Below are 16964 nucleotides of genomic sequence, written 5' to 3'. Positions count from 1 at the left end.
GCGTTATGTCTCTCCTGGCTGTCCGTAGCTCGTGAGGTAATCGCGCATGCGCTGCGAGCAACACTGCTGCAGCACATTCCCCGCTTTTCCTCGCAGATCGTTGATACTAAACGTACAGACGTGAGCCGGTTCGATTCACCTTAATTGTCCGAACGCTCAAATACGTGCACATATTATTAACAGTGTTGTATGAGGAGCAGCAACCGGACGCCGAAACTCCGTTAAATCCCCGTGAGTATTGATTCACGTAGACGCCTCATTGTGTGCAGTGAGGGCCGCTCCATAGTGGCTAACTCAAGTTTGTCAACACTATGCGTGCATGGCCAGCAGTGGGCTCCATGACGGCGAGCAGCTTTCTGCTATTGCATCTAAGTGTACATTCAGAAAGTGCTAAACTGCCATCATTGTCGTTTGTTTATATGCCAAACGTGGTGTAACAGCGAGGTTGTAGTGTTAGCATAGCTTGTTAGCCTGAATGGTTGACTTTCTTTGATGGTATTTCAGTTTCCGGCTACGGCTTTGGTTTGTGCAACACTTTTATTTGATTGTGCGTACACTAAAATTGTAGTTTGCTCCAAAACGGTCTCGTGGCGGTGCTGTAAGTTAACCAATGTCATCCATCTTTTTTCCTGGGGGTGCTGACGTAGAAAGGATGATGGCCGCAACTTCCGGTGAGACACCCGAAATAGCAGTGAGCCAATGGGTTTTCATTTCCAGGTTTATTCGGGAAAAAAAATGTTTCAGTTTCTAAACGATTATCAACCCATGTGGCATTAAAAAAACTGTCTCGTGCAGCTTGGGAACTAGTTGCACAGATCGAAGTTGCGGCTGTGTGTCTGAACTGTGTTTATGTCTTTGAGTGAGGAACTGTAGTTGATGCTGTAATGACAAATGCCACTCCGCTACACTACTGACAGTGCACAGTTGATGCTTGCTCCACTGCCATGGCAACAGAAGACAAGAAGCCAGAGACGGACACCAAACCTCCAGTGGCGACGACAGCATCTTCCACTCAGAACAAGGTTGGCCTAACGTCAATACAATGGCGACAAAACAACCAAGTTGCATTGTTTTCTTTGTATTCAGCGATTTATCTGTTGTACATTCATTTACAGTCAACTCCTGCCAAGCCCAACTACGGCTTGAAGTTTACACTAGCAGGCCACACTAAAGCCGTCTCCTCTGTCAAGTTCAGTCCCAGTGGAGAGTGGCTTGCCAGCTCCTGTAAGTTCTTCAGCCGGCTTGACTCAAAGCTCCTCACTATTTCCACTCACGTTCCTAAAACAACCTGTGGATACCTACTTGCCTTTTCTGTTTGCAGCTGCTGATAAACTCATCAAAATCTGGGGCGCTTATGACGGCAAGTTTGAAAAAACCATATCAGGACACAAACTTGTAAGTTGAACACCATTAACATCTTTAGGCGCTCAGTCAGTGACGTAACGCAAAATTGTGCAGAAGTCGGAACGTGCCAAAGCCTATCACTAACCGAGGCTAGGCTTGATTTTGTGTTTATTTTTGTGTCGTCATTGGCAAACCTGTCAATCTGCCAGCATCTGTTAGGAGGAGTGCAGAAGAAGCGAGTATCATGAAAGGAGCTCCGACGACGATAACTTTTGTATTCAGGTTCATGTTTTTGATAACTTAGTGCAAAAAGTGTATGGCCGCATGCAACGTTTGCAAACTTAAGGAGAATAGACACAGAGACTTAAGACGTTTAAATCGATCCGACAGATGCAGCTGAACTACGTTAGCTTCACAAAGTTAGCTCACCCAGAGCTGGCCAAACACTAAGTTAACTTTGTCAAGGGACAAGAAAGATATGGATGACGTGAAGACTTATTTAGGACCATTAAAAGTACTTTGTGAATATGCCATTGTCACATATACATGACTTCCCTTTGAGTGTGTTCACGCATTGCTGTATTAGGTCAACGCGGACGCCATATTTGATGTGGCAGATCTGCCCGTTAACTAATGCAAATCAACACACGGTGGGGGACCTGACTTTTTTTTTTTTTTTTTTTTTTTTTTGCCACACTTGCTTGAAACTTGAAGGTTAGCACTTGGGACTTACCATTCGTCTTTAGTTTCGTACCGACTAAATGAACACATACAAACGGGCGCCCTTCACAGCACGTTTGGTCTGAATCCACAGGGCATATCGGACGTGGCCTGGTCGTCCGACTCCAACCTCCTGGTGTCTGCGTCGGACGATAAGACCTTGAAGATCTGGGACGTCAGCTCGGTAAATCCTCAGGCCTCCGTCGTCTGTGTGGGGCGACCTTGCCGCAATAGGTTTTCTGATGATTATCACAAAACAGTGAAGCGCAAGGGCCTGCTTATTTTTGGGCCCTGCTAGCGTTTGGGCTCAGAGTGATCACAGCGTTAGTTTGCGAGTGCGTCAAGACAATGTTTTACTATTGGGGCTGAATATCTGCTGAATCAGCATCGTGCCATCTTAGATGGATCACTCGGCCTTTTATTTACTATCTGTGTGCGTGCATATGGGTTGGGGTCAATGTTTTGAATTGGAACAATAATTCTCCCTCTCTGTGTCCACAGGGAAAATGCTTAAAGACCCTGAAAGGTCACAGCAACTACGTGTTCTGCTGCAACTTCAACCCGCAGTCCAATCTTATTGTGTCGGGATCAGTGAGTACAAGCATTTTTTTTTTTAAGCTCATAAAACACCAGCAAGTGAAGGAATTTGTGCTTAACACATTTTTTTTTTTTTTCTTCTTACTTGTTCCTAGTTTGACGAGAGTGTTCGAATATGGGACGTGAAGACCGGGAAGTGTTTGAAAACATTGCCCGCCCATTCGGACCCCGTCTCTGCTGTAAGGACCCTTGCATGGATTTTATGGTCAGGCTCAGAAGAAAGAAATGATGAATAGATGTAATTGGATCATCTGTATCGCTCCTTTTAGGTTCATTTCAATAGAGACGGCTCCCTGATTGTCTCCAGCAGCTACGACGGACTCTGGTGAGAATGAGACTAGACTTTCAAAAGCAACACGTCACTATTACGACGAATAAATATAAATGATGTACTGTATATGATAATGATAATAGCTTTATTCTTTTGTCTCCAGCCGAATTTGGGACACAGCATCTGGGCAGTGCTTAAAAACACTAATAGGTACGTTGACACAATTGTTGTTTTTGAAATGAATGAAGTAGTTGTTTAATGTCACCGTTGCCGCAAATGTTGACTCGTGTCGTTGATGTTAGATGACGACAACCCTCCCGTGTCCTTTGTCAAGTTTTCTCCCAACGGGAAATACATCCTGGCTGCGACACTGGATAAGTGAGTAACCAATCTATTACACTTCATAGTGATTTTTTTTTTTTTTTGGGGGGGACAACATGCCTCATTGCAGTTACTCCAGATAACTATTTGTATACAATTAAAAAGGCCTTTTTTATTACATGTCCACATAAAATCTTGATGAATGACATAACATTAAGAGGTGTGTTTTTCCATATTGATTTATTTTAACATGAATCCGAAAACCCCCAATACCGCGATGGTGTGATAAAGTATCACTGCAATAACATGCACTTCTCATGTCCAGGCAGATTGTGTGTTATGTTCCTTTTTCTTGTTGAACTTTCAATTTTAACATTCTTTTGTATTTTAACCCCTCAGCACACTGAAGCTGTGGGACTACAGCAAAGGAAAGGTGAGATTGTTCTTATTTTGTTTTTTTTTATCCTTAAGTAAAATAGAATTAATCATGTTGGCCACTTAATTGTTCCTCTGCCTCGCTTGACTCTGCAGTGCTTGAAGACGTACACGGGCCATAAAAATGAGAAGTACTGCGTATTTGCCAACTTCTCGGTCACAGGCGGAAAGGTGAGATGAACGGAGGACTTTTTTTTTTTTTTTCTTGTTCTGGTTGCATGAGACTAAATACGCTTCATCTCGCAGTGGATCGTTTCTGGCTCTGAGGACAACATGGTGTACATCTGGAACCTGCAGACGAAGGAGATTGTGCAGAAACTACAGGGCCACACAGGTACTGCACACAAATATCAGCAGAATAATTCAAAATCCCTGTCAGACAAAGTGTGTTGATAAAGTGTTTGTTTTGCCCTTCCTTTCGAAATTTCAGATGTGGTCATTTCGACCGCCTGCCACCCGACAGAGAACATCATTGCGTCGGCGGCACTCGAAAACGACAAAACCATCAAGCTTTGGAAAAGCGATTGCTAAAGCCTGACCATTCATATTTCTTCTTTTTAACATATTTTTCCCAATTTTTTACAAAAAAAAGAGGACTTTTTCTTCCCACCAGCAAGCTTGTGCTGGATGCACAGCTGCCAGGGAACGGACTTTAATAATGATGCGACAAATCGGTTTGTTCTGCACGACACGTAATGCATCCATTCCACGTGCTTTTGTGTCTTGCCAACTCCCTACACACACAGTTTGTCGCGAAGCAAAGTGGAGAAGTTGTGTTCAACTTATTCCACCATTTCGAGTGCTTCAATATTATTGGACAGAACTTTTAACTTTGATGGCAACACAGTTCATGACAAGTCACTTAATGTTCCATGCAAAAAAAAAATAAAAAAGATCAAAGGTTCCTACTTTTGCTTATGTATGCGTTAATTGTCAAGTGATGTCAGTCTTGATTTTGGTTTTCTAATAAACAAAGTACCCATGCATTGCATTCAGTTTTTTTTTTAAATATACGGTGCTATATGTTTGTTGATATATACTGTAAACTAGTTATACAGAAAAAAATATGTAAACCCAATTTCCAAAAATCCACATGCTTATTTATGTCTTACCTTGTGCAAAGGTCAAATTCAGTTAACATTCATTACTTTGTATGGTTGACAATTGTCATTCAGCATGATTAGTGTATGTCATATATGGTATTTGAATATCTCGATTTAGCAGTGTTTCTCAAAGTATGCACTGATCAATAGTAAACGTATTAATACCAGTTTTAAAAGCTACTTTGCTGACTCACGAAAATAGCATTAAATTATAGCCTTACGCACGCATGTGTAAAGTGGTTTTTGTGGGTAGATTGGTATTTAAATAAAATCTGACAATTTATTACAAGAAATCTGTGTTACAGACCTGCGTATTTGAAATTGGCAATAATGAAGAACTTTTTAACATTTTGTCAATTTTGGGGTTGAAGTAAAACTTCTTCCTCACTTGAGTGAGTGGCAAAGGGGCCTGTGACCTACGACAGTGTCTTCTTTTTTTTTTTTTTTTTTAACACAAATTGTCACCATAGAAGAAATAGCTGGTGTTAAGCCTTTGTGTTTACATATATTTTTATAAATAAATCTACATGTTTTAACTTTTGTCCAAAGACATTTTTTTTTCTTACAGACTCTAATTTTAAGGAAGTTCAGCTTCAAACAATGCTAAATATGTCTCGCTAGTTATTGCGGCATACACAAGAAGTCCACTAAGCTGTTTCCTAGGTTCGGTCATGTGGTCACCCGCATAAAGTAGATTGGTATTTATAGTACAGATGCACTAAAACCCCCCTATTTTTAGACAAGTACTTATATTTGCATACTCGTAAATACCAAGTACAAGGCCGACTTGATGCTATTACATCTTGAAATTACAAGTGTTTTATTTTAATAAAATATTCATAAAAAACAAAACAGCATCCTACTCAAATGACACCTTTTGGAGTAAAAACCTTTCATTTCGGATATTCATTCAACTACCTGTAACAAGGTAATTCAGTTACGTGGTATCTCAGTCTGAACACTAGGGGGCGCTATGTGAAGGAGTACATACAGTAGATAAGAGATGGAGAAGAGTATCAATGCTTGCGCAATTTATGCTTTGGCAGAATATGCTTTGTTGCATTCTCACCCTTACACAAAATCCAGCAGCCGTGTTCACTTTGATGTTTTTTTTTTAATATTTTTTTTTCCCTCTGTCCATGAAACATCAGTGGACAACACACAAAGAACAGATGACAAAAAGTCCATCTCCTTAAAAGTCGACACAAAAGTAAGACGGGACAGTTTGCCACTTGGCGGCGATAAGTCGAACACAGCAAAGTAAAAGCCACGTACAGTTTATTAGCAAGGTGCCGGCTCCTCCTCAACATTATTGTCCGCGTAAACATCAGCCCACAAGAAGAACGGGACAAAAACCAGTACATAAGCAGGGGATAAAATTGACCTTTATACAAAAATAGATTTTCTTTTCTCAAGTGTTTTTTTTTTTTTCATCTTTTAAATTGTCTTGAATCTGTCTGCACCAAAGTGATGTCACAAGGTCATCTTATTTTTTCCTGATGACATTTTTGAACATACAATCGCCAAGCAAAACACACATTTGAGGAGGTTAACGTAACCACCGTCTTTTCTTTATGGTTTGGAGGTCCCATTATTCTGCTGAGGAGTTGGTTCTTGTTGTTTTTTGTCCACATTTTGATCTACTGGGATTCTGCTGCTGGTTGTTGTTGTTTTTAGAAAAGCTGCAATGCATAAAATCGCCTTCCTTGATAATCGTGTAAAAACACCAGAATACTGGCGTGGAATTATTTTGGTCTGAAAGACTCCTCTCCCTCTTTCGATGCTGGAAATACTCAAGGAACCGATCTGCCGATATATTTATTTATAAATATATACACATATACATATTAACAAAATATAGCTTTTGCGTGATGAAGCGTCTATGAAGGATATCATTTTGTCATGTTTGATTTCTTGTTGGGGGGGTGAGCTCACACATCATCCGCATTTTATGGCTTAAAAAGACCTGTATGTGTCACCGATCAAAGTCAGACTTTTTTTTTCTTCCATTTTAAATTATTTCGGGGAAACTAGCAGCTCAGGATTCAGACTAAAAAGCTGCAACACTCTTCCAAAAGGTTTTTTCCCCCAACATACAAATATCCTTACTTGGTATATGCATATACTTAATATATAAATACTGTACTGTAAACTGAGCTCACACTGGCAGTCAATACTGTCACCTGGATAATTCATATTAATAATACAGCTAGGCCACCTTGCTTGCAGAGACACGCCAATAAATCATGAAGTTATTGCTCCCCCCCCCCTTTTTTTTTGGCAATAGCAAGCACAGAGACTGTGCCACATAAACCCTGTGAGAAAGTGCCGTCTCTGTCAAGATGATTAAAAAAAAGGAAAGAAAAAAGTAGAACTCGCGGTGTTGCAGTGCACTCTCCTCCACTAGAGGGGGCAATAAGCTCACCCCTCGTTTTTACATGCTCTGCCTTGGGACTAAATCAGAGGCTTGCTTTAGATTTTTCACCCCCTGCCGAAGCCATTTGTGAGAGTGGACCCCAATCAGAAGAGAATTACACACGTGTTCGGAACTTCCGTCGGGATCAACAACAACAAAAAAGGCTCAAATCTAACACGGCCATGACGTAATTTGTGTGTTGTTCAGAGAGTAGCAGAGTCGTCAGGGTGCCACTAGAATCATTAGACTGTTAACTGTTTTTCTTCTCAGGACTATTTGGGCCATACTGAAAAGAAACTATCAGAAGGAAAGTACGAAAAAAAAGTTGCAATGTTATGAGAGTCATAATATGAGTTCTGGTCCTGGGATAGACTCCAGCTCACCTGCAACCCAAAAGACAACAAGCGGAGTTGGAATTGGATGGACATTAGTTCTGATGTTTGAACCTCTAGCGAATAACATTGTTCTAGTCAAAGAATCAAGTCCTAAAATAAAGAATCACAATGTATTGGCAATTTGACAAAGGGTAAAAAATTGTGAGAAAGTCCAAATGTATGGCAAAGCTATAAGGTTAGGAGACAGGTTGATATAAAGTTTTTGTTAAAAAAAAAAAGTGGTGATCTGGTCGGCGTCAATTATGTGAATTTTGGCTAAACCTCAACGAATACCGGGGGTCGACTGTACAGTAAAGGAAAACGTTGTTTAAGATGAGATACATTAGACAGTTTGATCCATTTTCTGATCGGATCGGTGATCGGTTATTGTTTTTGGATCGGTGATTTTCTCCCGAATCCTGATTGTGTAAAGCCTAATTCCGATCAAGCGGAGCAAATGTGATTAGTTAGAATTCCATTAAAGTGGAGATCAGAATGTCAACTGAAGTCTTCAACATCCTCTTTTTAATAAACGAAGCAAAACAGTCTGAATCGTGATAATGGATTGGAATTCAACTGACAAGTGGCACGGCCCAGACTCTGTTACACCTCCTTAGTATTAATAAAAACACAGTGCTCGGGTCCTGACTTCTTCAAAGTGCTTCTAAAAAAAAAAAAAGAACATGCAGATGAAAAGAAAATTCATGAAATTCTAATCTTTTTTTTTTTTGTAGTGTTCTTTTTTCCTCTCATATAGTTACTCAACATGTCCCCTTGACTGCGTTGTTCCATCATCTATATATATACTGTATATACATAATTGAAGACAATAAAAAGCCGTTTGCTTCCTATGTAACGCCAATAATGAGTGAGTGGGGATGTGAGGAGAGCGACGTGTCAAACATCGGCATGAAGTGAGAACGAGCAACTTCGATTGTGTCAACTCAAACGGTTTGCACGGAGGGCGAGCGATGGCCGCCGGAACAGCAGAATATGAGTGTATTTGTTCAAAACATTTCATATTTCAACATCAACAAATGATGCAGACACAGCACGTGTTTTTTCCCCGCTGAGGAGGGAAATAAGTGGGGCCATCCTGATTGGGCCAGGGGCCAAATTCCCACCCCCGGAGGTCAATTGCGTCGACATCAGCTCTGTCGTGAGGTTAAGTGCAAAGTAACAAATAAACAAACAAGCGCTCTGCTGCAATGGCAAGCGTTTCGCTTTCTATGGATACTGTCAATGGATGAGGAGGGTGAACAAACTGAGGTAATAGTGCAGTGCTGCTCTGAAAAGGAACAAAAACAAAACAAATAAAACAACAACAAAAAAACAAAAAAAAACGTAAATACTGTTTCTGGTTGCAACTTCCTGCGTAGAAAGAGATGAGGTGATCTTGAGACGCTCACACCTGCGGTGTTGAGCGGTTGAGAGCTGGAGGTCGGAATTCACATCAATGAGAGGGGCGGTTGGGGTGGGGCGGGGCGACTGGTGAAATGAAGTTCACGCGCCATACCTTTTTTGTTGCAAAGATTCAAATCGAAACAACCCCCCCCCACCCAAAAAATTAAAACAAAACAAAAAAAAAAGGCAGAATATTCGAATGCCAGTTGCCGGTTGCTTGTCGTGTCAACTGGCAACTGCCTGGCTTCTTCCTGTGCGCACAAAGAAGTGTGCAGATTGTACATACATTACACGCCCCACCTCCCCAACCCACCTCCAAGCATCTCGAGGCAGGTCACAACATTTTCCTGATTAGGCTGATTCGGAAAGTCGCCCTCGCCGATGTTGTTGCACAGTGTTGATACAGTAAGACATGGTCGGATTTGTTTGGAACTGGGCCAGACACCTGAGGTTCTTAAACACTTGCAGTCTTTTGTCGCACACCTGTTAAGTAAGTTCCACATCCCAGAAAGCTGACACCCCCTTTTTTTTCCTTTTTTTTTTTTTTTTTTTTTTTAAACAACTAGTGCAAGACGTGTTGAGTCCAGTCGGCGAAGGGCCTGGAGTTTGTTTTGAATCCGTCTTGATGAAAAGCCAGAATAGGCCCGGATGATCCGGGCGTCCGTACGATTGTCCTGCTCACGAGGCCGAGGGTTCTCAACATGACGTCCACACCATGTTTGCGTACACCCACCCGGCAAGTGTTTTGTGTGAGGATGCTCAATCATCTTGTCCAGATGCTTGGAAAATGCTGATAATGGCTCAGTACATTGCTTTTGTCTTCTCTCCACCGCATGTCGTTGTGAGATATATATATTTATATTTCTTATTGATAGTACTTTACAAGGTATAAAAACACACCCATTATGAATTTGTTGTTTCTGGGGGATTCGATGGCGAACATGATCTGTCTCTCGGTGGAGGTGGGACTTTTTTTTGTTTTTTAAAAAGGACCCTGCTGGGAAATGAAGAAGAGGCAGATGAACGGGGCTCCGCTGTCTCTGCTGTTATGTCATTTGATGCGGCGCTTCGAGCATTTCCATGAGGAAGGTGTCGATGGGCGTGTCGCCTATGAGTTTGAAGAAGAACAAGTGTTCCAGACACTTGAGGCCGATGGAGCGCAGCGCCGGTAACCTCAGCAGCAGCTTGGCGAACCTGTCACACAGCCGAGTGATGAAGTTAGCCGGAGGACAGTAGGGGGGGGCGTATGTTAAAACCGGTTTACACCGGGCGATATGGTTCAGTTTAGCTCAGTCGGCGTTTTGCGGAGTCAGCGGTCATTTGCTCTGCGCTGTATTGGATTTTTGGTAAAATGACTCAGAATAGAGTTTTAAACTTGATTATGCACAAAAGTCTTTCTGCTATGATGTAGATCAGGGACGGGCAACTGTTATAATAAACAAGTTTTCCTCTACAACAGTGGATGTCCGAATACTTGCAGCTCGGCACCATTTGCACATTTATTTTCAATAATTGTTTCAATATTTAAAAGAGAAAAACATTTTGTTTTTTATCTTTTTTTTTTTGGGTGGGGGGGAAGCAAACCCCTGTTTTTCATGGTAAATGAGCTTCCATTTAAAGTGGAACTAAACCCAACATTTTTTTTTCCAAGAATGTGCCAGTGCTAGTCAGAAAATAGCATTCTGGTTAATGTGAGCAATTATTCTGTTAATTTTTATTCCACAAACACAATATTTACCAGAACCGTATTTTGACAAACTCTTGCAAAAAAAATAAATAAATACATTTATATACTTCCCCTCTAAGGATGCTCCACAGGTTTGAGCTCAGGGGATGGGAGTGGCCACACTGAGTTTTTTCTCCCTTTAAACCCAGAGCAGCTAAAGCTTCAACCTTATTGCTTGCAGCATTCGAATGATTTTACTGCAGAAAGCACTATTCTTTATTTTTTTTGAATTATTATTTCTTTAACCACGGTCGGAAATGATCAGTGGGGAAACTCCGCAAGGTCATTTTGACTTTTAAATTGTAAGTGTTGTTATACCTGCCAGGCTGCTCAGGGTACTTGTGTTTGCAGTAGGCCTCTAAAGACGCGTAGACTTTCTCTCTGAGAGCTTCTACCTCACTTGGGTTTGACAGACCTTTGGAGTCTGGGAAGAGACACGCACACAAATGACAGCTGTAAGTCAGAGACAACGCTGGAATAAACTGAGTTGTACTTGAGGGGTTACCATTTATGATTTCAGAGAGAAGAGAGGCCACTGTTATTAAAGCGGCAATCAATTTCTCACCTCTACTCTGCGGGCTTGTGAAACACATTGAAGGGCAGGAAATTGCCATGGACAACAAGTTGAGCTTTAACCTCACAACCCTTTGAGGACCTTGCGTTCTGTGCAATTAGCACTCCTATTTAATGACATTGTTCAATAACTTTGGAGACGAACAAAAAAAAACATTTACCCCTAATGGCTGAACTCAAGATGACACAGTGAGAATGAAGCGCTCCTTTTTTTTTTGTGTGTCAGAACAATCTGGTGAACTCTAATTAACAAGGACTAAGGCAAAGGAGTGAAGTGGGGCCAGCAGGCCCGGCGGAGTCTCGAACAAAAGTGGAACACAGAGGATCAGTGTGTCTGGTGTGGTCTGATCCGCATTGGCCTCGGAGGGATGGAGAATTCCACACTGGGTCATGTTGGTGGTTTGGTTTAATGGGTTACTTTGGCAAGGCAGCATGTTGTTCGTTTGTAACGGTGCAAAACATGGAGCTCAGGTCAGAGAAGTTATTGTTTCACGAGGAAAGCAAGGTCATTCTAAAGATGTCATTTTGTTTTCAAATTGAAAACTCAAAATGGGCGAAAAATGTTTCGTTTTTTTTTGGACACATTTTCTCAAAGTGTTAAGAACTGGAAGTGTAGAAATGAACTTCTCCACAAGATGGAGCCATGACATTAGAAGGGTACAAGAACACCTAGGTCGTTATAGTTAACGATATAGAAAAAAAAATAAAAAAGAAAGCATATTTTTGCTAACCAAATAACATAAAAATGACTTACTTAGATTACACTTTGTGGTTATAAAATGAACTAAAATGAACTGTAACTGTAACAAAAATGTCCTCCGTTTTCAGTTTATTTTAAATGTGTATTTCGATATGACTACATGGAATTGCAGTTTACCTTTTATTTTTTTTATTTTGCACTTGAGAAATACTCCCCCCAAAGGAAAAAAAAAAAAAAAAAAAAAAAAAAAAAAATATATATATATATATATATATATATATATATATATATATATATATATATATATATATAGAAACTAAAAACTAAATAAAATCTAGCAATAATGAAAAATCCTACACTATTATAACCCCGATTTACACAACAGCATTTTTTAACCCCCCCAAAATTGCAATGTGCAAGAACGTCCCTAACCAAAGCATTCATGTTAGAACACGGGGGCGGTTGTCACGTTTGTGCTTAAAATGCTTCTCCCCCAAATTGCGTCCGACGTTACAAATTACAGACACACACATTGACACATCTGCCCGTGAAATTTTCACAAGCACACGCAGGAGTAGTATTTTAGTGATGCCTTCACAGTACCTGTTGCAAATCAGTAAATGGTCAAAACATGTTTATTCAGTGCATCTTGACATTCTTTCCCAAATTCCTTTGTGAGCATTACCCCATCCAAATATCTGACATAACCTATAAACACCTTTGCCAGTGTTGAGCCAGTTGCATTTTTCGTCATCTGAGATGAGCAAATACTTGATCTGCAGCAGTTCCCCATTTTCTGGCCGCCTGTCAAAACTCCAAAACCCCAAGCTACATTCCAGTTTCGCAAAAGGTTTCAGACATGTCTCTACTTTTTAGAGCTCTTCATTTCTCCCATCAGATCGTTGGCGGTTCGAAGGTAATTCAAAGCGAGGATGAAAAGACAGCGTTGTTTTCGTACAGCTCGTTCAAAGAACCACTGAAAAGCTCACTCATAGTTTACCTGGGTTGAAAAGGACTATAGCTCGAAGGCACCCCAGTTCTGTCTTATCCATCTGCATATCCCGCATCTTCGACACCAGCTCCGTAAGCACTCTGCGCCAAAGACACAAAGGTGGAGATAAAGAGAGATATTATGGATTATCGGAGAAAATGAGATTTCCTATCATTACGCTGAAATTAATACAGAGATACACGCATGCTAATTGTCACAGCTGTCTTTCAAAAAGTCATTTGATTCAGTACAGGCGTTCCATAATCGGGGAGTCACAGAGCAACCTGCGTGTAGTAATCTGAGACCGGCGGCCCTGCGCATGTTTGCGTGTGACATCACTAGAGGGAGTCTCAGCACTTTCCGTCGCGCCCTTCTCCGACAAAGTCGCACCCTCTCCATTCCGCGCGCTCTTTTTGAGTGGAGTCAGTTGTGAGTCTAAGCTCATTGTGATTCAATTTGCTACAAGGAACAACACAGGGAAAAAAAAAAAAGACGGAGGTGTTTATGATAATTTGTCTCGTTTAAATGAGGGAGAGAGCGAGAGAGAGCGCTTTAGATAAATAAACATTATCAGCTCTGTGTATCTAAAAGCACGGCACACTTATTACGGCGCTGTCATATATCCTGAGGCTGTGACTGCAGATTGTACAGAGACTGGCAAAGATATTGACAGATGACTCCAACGCTGCTATTAATCCTACTGCCAGTTTTATCTCTTGTTCAAGGATGACACAACCGGCAAAACAACAGGCTCGCACGGGCCTCTTCGTTAGACACGCTCGCAGAATCTAATTCCCAGACAAGAGGCGCAACAAATATTCTGTTTACAAATGATACGATGGTTTATTCCTCTATAAAGTGGAAGTCAACCCAAACATATTTTTTTTCAAGAATATTTGCTATGCAGGCTCACTAGTTGAAACAAGGAAATATAATTAATATGAAATAGGAGTTCAGCAGCAAAATCCACCGTTTTTTGCCATCTCTGGGGGCGGCCATTTTGTCACTTCTGTCAACTGAAAATGACATCACAGACCCTTAGGGCTTGAATAACGACCAATCGCGGCTCACCTATTTTCTGAAGCTGAGCTATGATTGGTTACCTGAGCCCTGAGGGTGTGCGATGTCATTTTCAGTCGACAGAAGTGACAAAATGGACGTGACTAAAATTAGGTGGCTTGTGCTCATATTCCACAAACACAATATTAATCAGAATGCTGTGTTTCAACTAGTGGGCCTGCATAGAACATATTATTAAAAAAACATGTTTCGGTTGACTTCCTCTTTCAATGAGATATTAAGGAATTGTGCAGCGTACCTTTGCAAACTACAACTAGAATTACAACCTCCCCGAGTATCGAGCAAAACAGAGCATATAAATCTTTGCAAACACAGCTCTTGTATTGGCTCTCATTGGATTGTGCAGCGGCACCTAACGTGAAAGAGTTTGAAGCAGCATGTTTCCATCTTTAAGAAACGGCAAGATGCAAAATACTTTTCGGCATAAATCATCGAAAAACACTGCTGTTCAACAGATGCCGCAGCTGCCTGTGAGATATTAGCCTGTGACAGTTTGTTGACCTGAAACATCAACAGCAGTCACCAGGGGGGTTCCTTCCCCAGCATGGCTTTTTTTTTTTTCGCTCTTTTTTTTTTCCATGCCCTTCACTGTTGGGCATAATTAATTCTTCAAACACACTGTGAACTAAACATTGATTTGATTGTTTAGTGCTTTGGATTAATATGTTGCGAGGGAAAATACATTAACAAAGCAATTCAAACAACAGAAATGATTAAAAACATACGTGACAGAAAAATGACAGCTGAGCCTCTAAAGTAAAACATAAAAATCAGTTAAGCATTATATTAACTTTATAGATGATTGGCAAGGTAACAAAAGGGAAGCGGTTGGCTTTGCATATGCATTCTCTGGTCAAATTAAAGATGGCTGATATAAAATGTGTCAGATTGTTTTTTTTCCCCACCACAAAAAATTTATTTCTGATTGAAGTAATATGTTCACCCGTACTTTTCCCCCCACAAAAATTTGATTTCTGATTTGATTAATATGTTCAGCAAATTACAATCACATTATTGAAAACAAATAGCTTTAGCTTTTTTTTGTTTTGCTTTATGAAACATGGAAAACGATGAAAAAATATGTTTCCACTATGTATTATATAGTCTTCTTGATTCTTATTTTGCTCAAGCGGTGTCACGGTGTATTTGTTTTTTCACAATATGTCTTTTGCGCCATTGTGGAACAGTGCCTCAATTTTGTTGAACACTGCGCAATGACAAAGATTCAAATTTGAAAAATGTGAAAATAAGCCCTTCTTCTTGGAAAAATGTCCCTTTTGTTGCAATTTAACATAAGCCATCAGACTGAATGACTCATCTGCTCCACACGTCAGTAGTCTCAGCGTGCTGGCGAAGTTGAGTGCAGTACATTTTCTCAAATGCTAATTGTACAGCGTCAGGCGCGTTTGACTTTACAGGTTCCACAGTTTTTTTTTTGTGTGTGTGATTTGGTAACACGTAAAAAGCATTCAAAATCATGATGCACATCCTAAACAGGCAAGTGAAATAAATATGCTTCAATTCACACAAGGCCAACCCCCCCCCCCCACAGACCTGTCAAAGATGGCTCCCACTCCAGCACTATGGGCGCTGTTGCGGTGTACGTGCAGCCCGGTTGCCAACAGAATCCCGTCTTTAACGGCTATGGAACGGTGCGAAAATGACGCGATGAGGAGTTCGTTCCAACCTGCGGCAAAGATGGCGAGAGGGATTGAGGAAAAGTGTGAAAACAAGCAAGTCCCGGTACAAAAGTTCACAGTGCTTTCAGGCTGAATGAAAGTGACAACAAAGGGCGGGTGCGGGGGGAGAACTGCAATGATTCAATTAAGCTGCGTGCTGAAAGCGCTCAGGGTTCTCAAGCGCCGGCTTCGGGTTATTACTAAGACATTGGATTCATACTTTCTGAAGAGACAGGCGTGTAAAAGGGATGAACTGTGGCTGCCAACACGATAAAGACAACAGGCTTGATGTGCCAAAGCAGGGGCTTGACACCGAGAGCAGCGAAGACACAAGACGCTGATCTTTGAGTGACAGGGCTCCTTTAACAGTTCTGCCTGGCAACACTCGCCTCTTCTCCCCAGAGTTGAGTTCGGTACGAGCGGAGCCGGGTTTCTTTTTATCTGTGATACAGCAGAACTAAAGCGGTTATTTATAGAAAACCTGAGCGCTGAGAGGAGACGAGCTCTCTGGAATAATGTCTCGCTCGCTCTCGCTCTCTCTGCTTGGCTGAAGTCTCTCCATCACTTGTGTGTGCACAGCATAAAGACTGATGGGAGGATGCTTTTTGATTTCGGGGGTGTGTAATAGCATTTCTTTCCCTCAAGGTGGATTAGGAATATAATGGTGTAATTTGGAGCGACAGGCAGCCACTGTGTTGGGAGACCCTGAAAGACCCTCCTGCGTGTGATGTCGGTGAATGGAGAAGAAGTGACGGACAAGTCACGCGGTTTTAAATCCCGGGCTTGTATGATCATGAGCGTCACCACAAATATCAGAAGACGCAATTCTGTTTGCCTCATGTTCTAGTCACAGGACACTGAGAGCAACACGTGGTTGTGATGAGTGTGAGAACTAAGAGTAAACCACTATTACTACTGTTTTATATTGAAAATACCACAAGCTTTGAGGACCAATTAATTGGTGACACATTTACTATGTGAGGTGGGATTCAAGCAGCAGTAATGTATTTGGCTTACTTTGAGAAAATACATACGATGACAAAAGTATTGGGACACCTGGCCGTTAACTCTTAGAGAAGTAATGTCGTCAACGGGAATCCTAATGAGGAGCACCGTCGACATCAATTGGGTGTCAACTACGATTTTTTTTTTAATGGGAATGGCTGGAGAAAAAAGTCTTGGCCAATTCTGGTTTGATCATTGAGCTGTGAAACTAAAACAAAAAAAAAC

The 16964-nt window shown here is 41.2% G+C and overlaps 2 protein-coding genes across 3 annotated transcripts in view; one reads left to right on the top strand and one right to left on the bottom strand.

The window, feature by feature from the left end:
* The first annotated feature begins 17 nt into the window (after nucleotides 1–17).
* On the top strand, nucleotides 18–4672 carry wdr5 (WD repeat domain 5). The gene is made up of 14 exons (XM_086054307.1): nucleotides 18–231; nucleotides 918–1022; nucleotides 1116–1224; nucleotides 1322–1395; nucleotides 2159–2248; nucleotides 2566–2655; nucleotides 2757–2840; nucleotides 2931–2986; nucleotides 3096–3142; nucleotides 3235–3310; nucleotides 3653–3686; nucleotides 3785–3859; nucleotides 3935–4022; nucleotides 4119–4672. The coding sequence occupies exons 2-14, from the start codon at nucleotides 945–947 to the stop codon at nucleotides 4217–4219; spliced, it is 1002 nt and encodes a 333-aa protein (XP_085910433.1). The 5' UTR covers nucleotides 18–231; nucleotides 918–944; the 3' UTR covers nucleotides 4220–4672.
* A 1213-nt stretch (nucleotides 4673–5885) lies between these two features.
* rxraa (retinoid X receptor, alpha a) overlaps nucleotides 5886–16964 on the bottom strand; it is an 88826-nt gene continuing 77747 nt past the window's right edge. For both annotated transcript variants that reach the window (XM_086053456.1, XM_086053457.1), the window contains exons 8-11: nucleotides 15610–15742; nucleotides 12985–13076; nucleotides 11030–11135; nucleotides 5886–10179 (exon numbers count right to left, since the gene is read on the bottom strand). In XM_086053456.1, coding sequence (XP_085909582.1) covers nucleotides 10032–10179; nucleotides 11030–11135; nucleotides 12985–13076; nucleotides 15610–15742 — 479 coding nt within the window. In that variant the 3' untranslated portion in view covers nucleotides 5886–10031. The remainder of the gene's footprint in view (nucleotides 10180–11029; nucleotides 11136–12984; nucleotides 13077–15609; nucleotides 15743–16964) is intronic.

The sequence above is a fragment of the Filicampus tigris genome, chromosome 15 (genome assembly GCF_054856515.1).
Source record: "Filicampus tigris isolate MCC_2025a chromosome 15, RoL_Ftig_1.0, whole genome shotgun sequence".
NCBI lineage: Eukaryota > Metazoa > Chordata > Actinopteri > Syngnathiformes > Syngnathidae > Filicampus > Filicampus tigris.
This window is presented reverse-complemented; position numbering and strand designations above follow the sequence as displayed.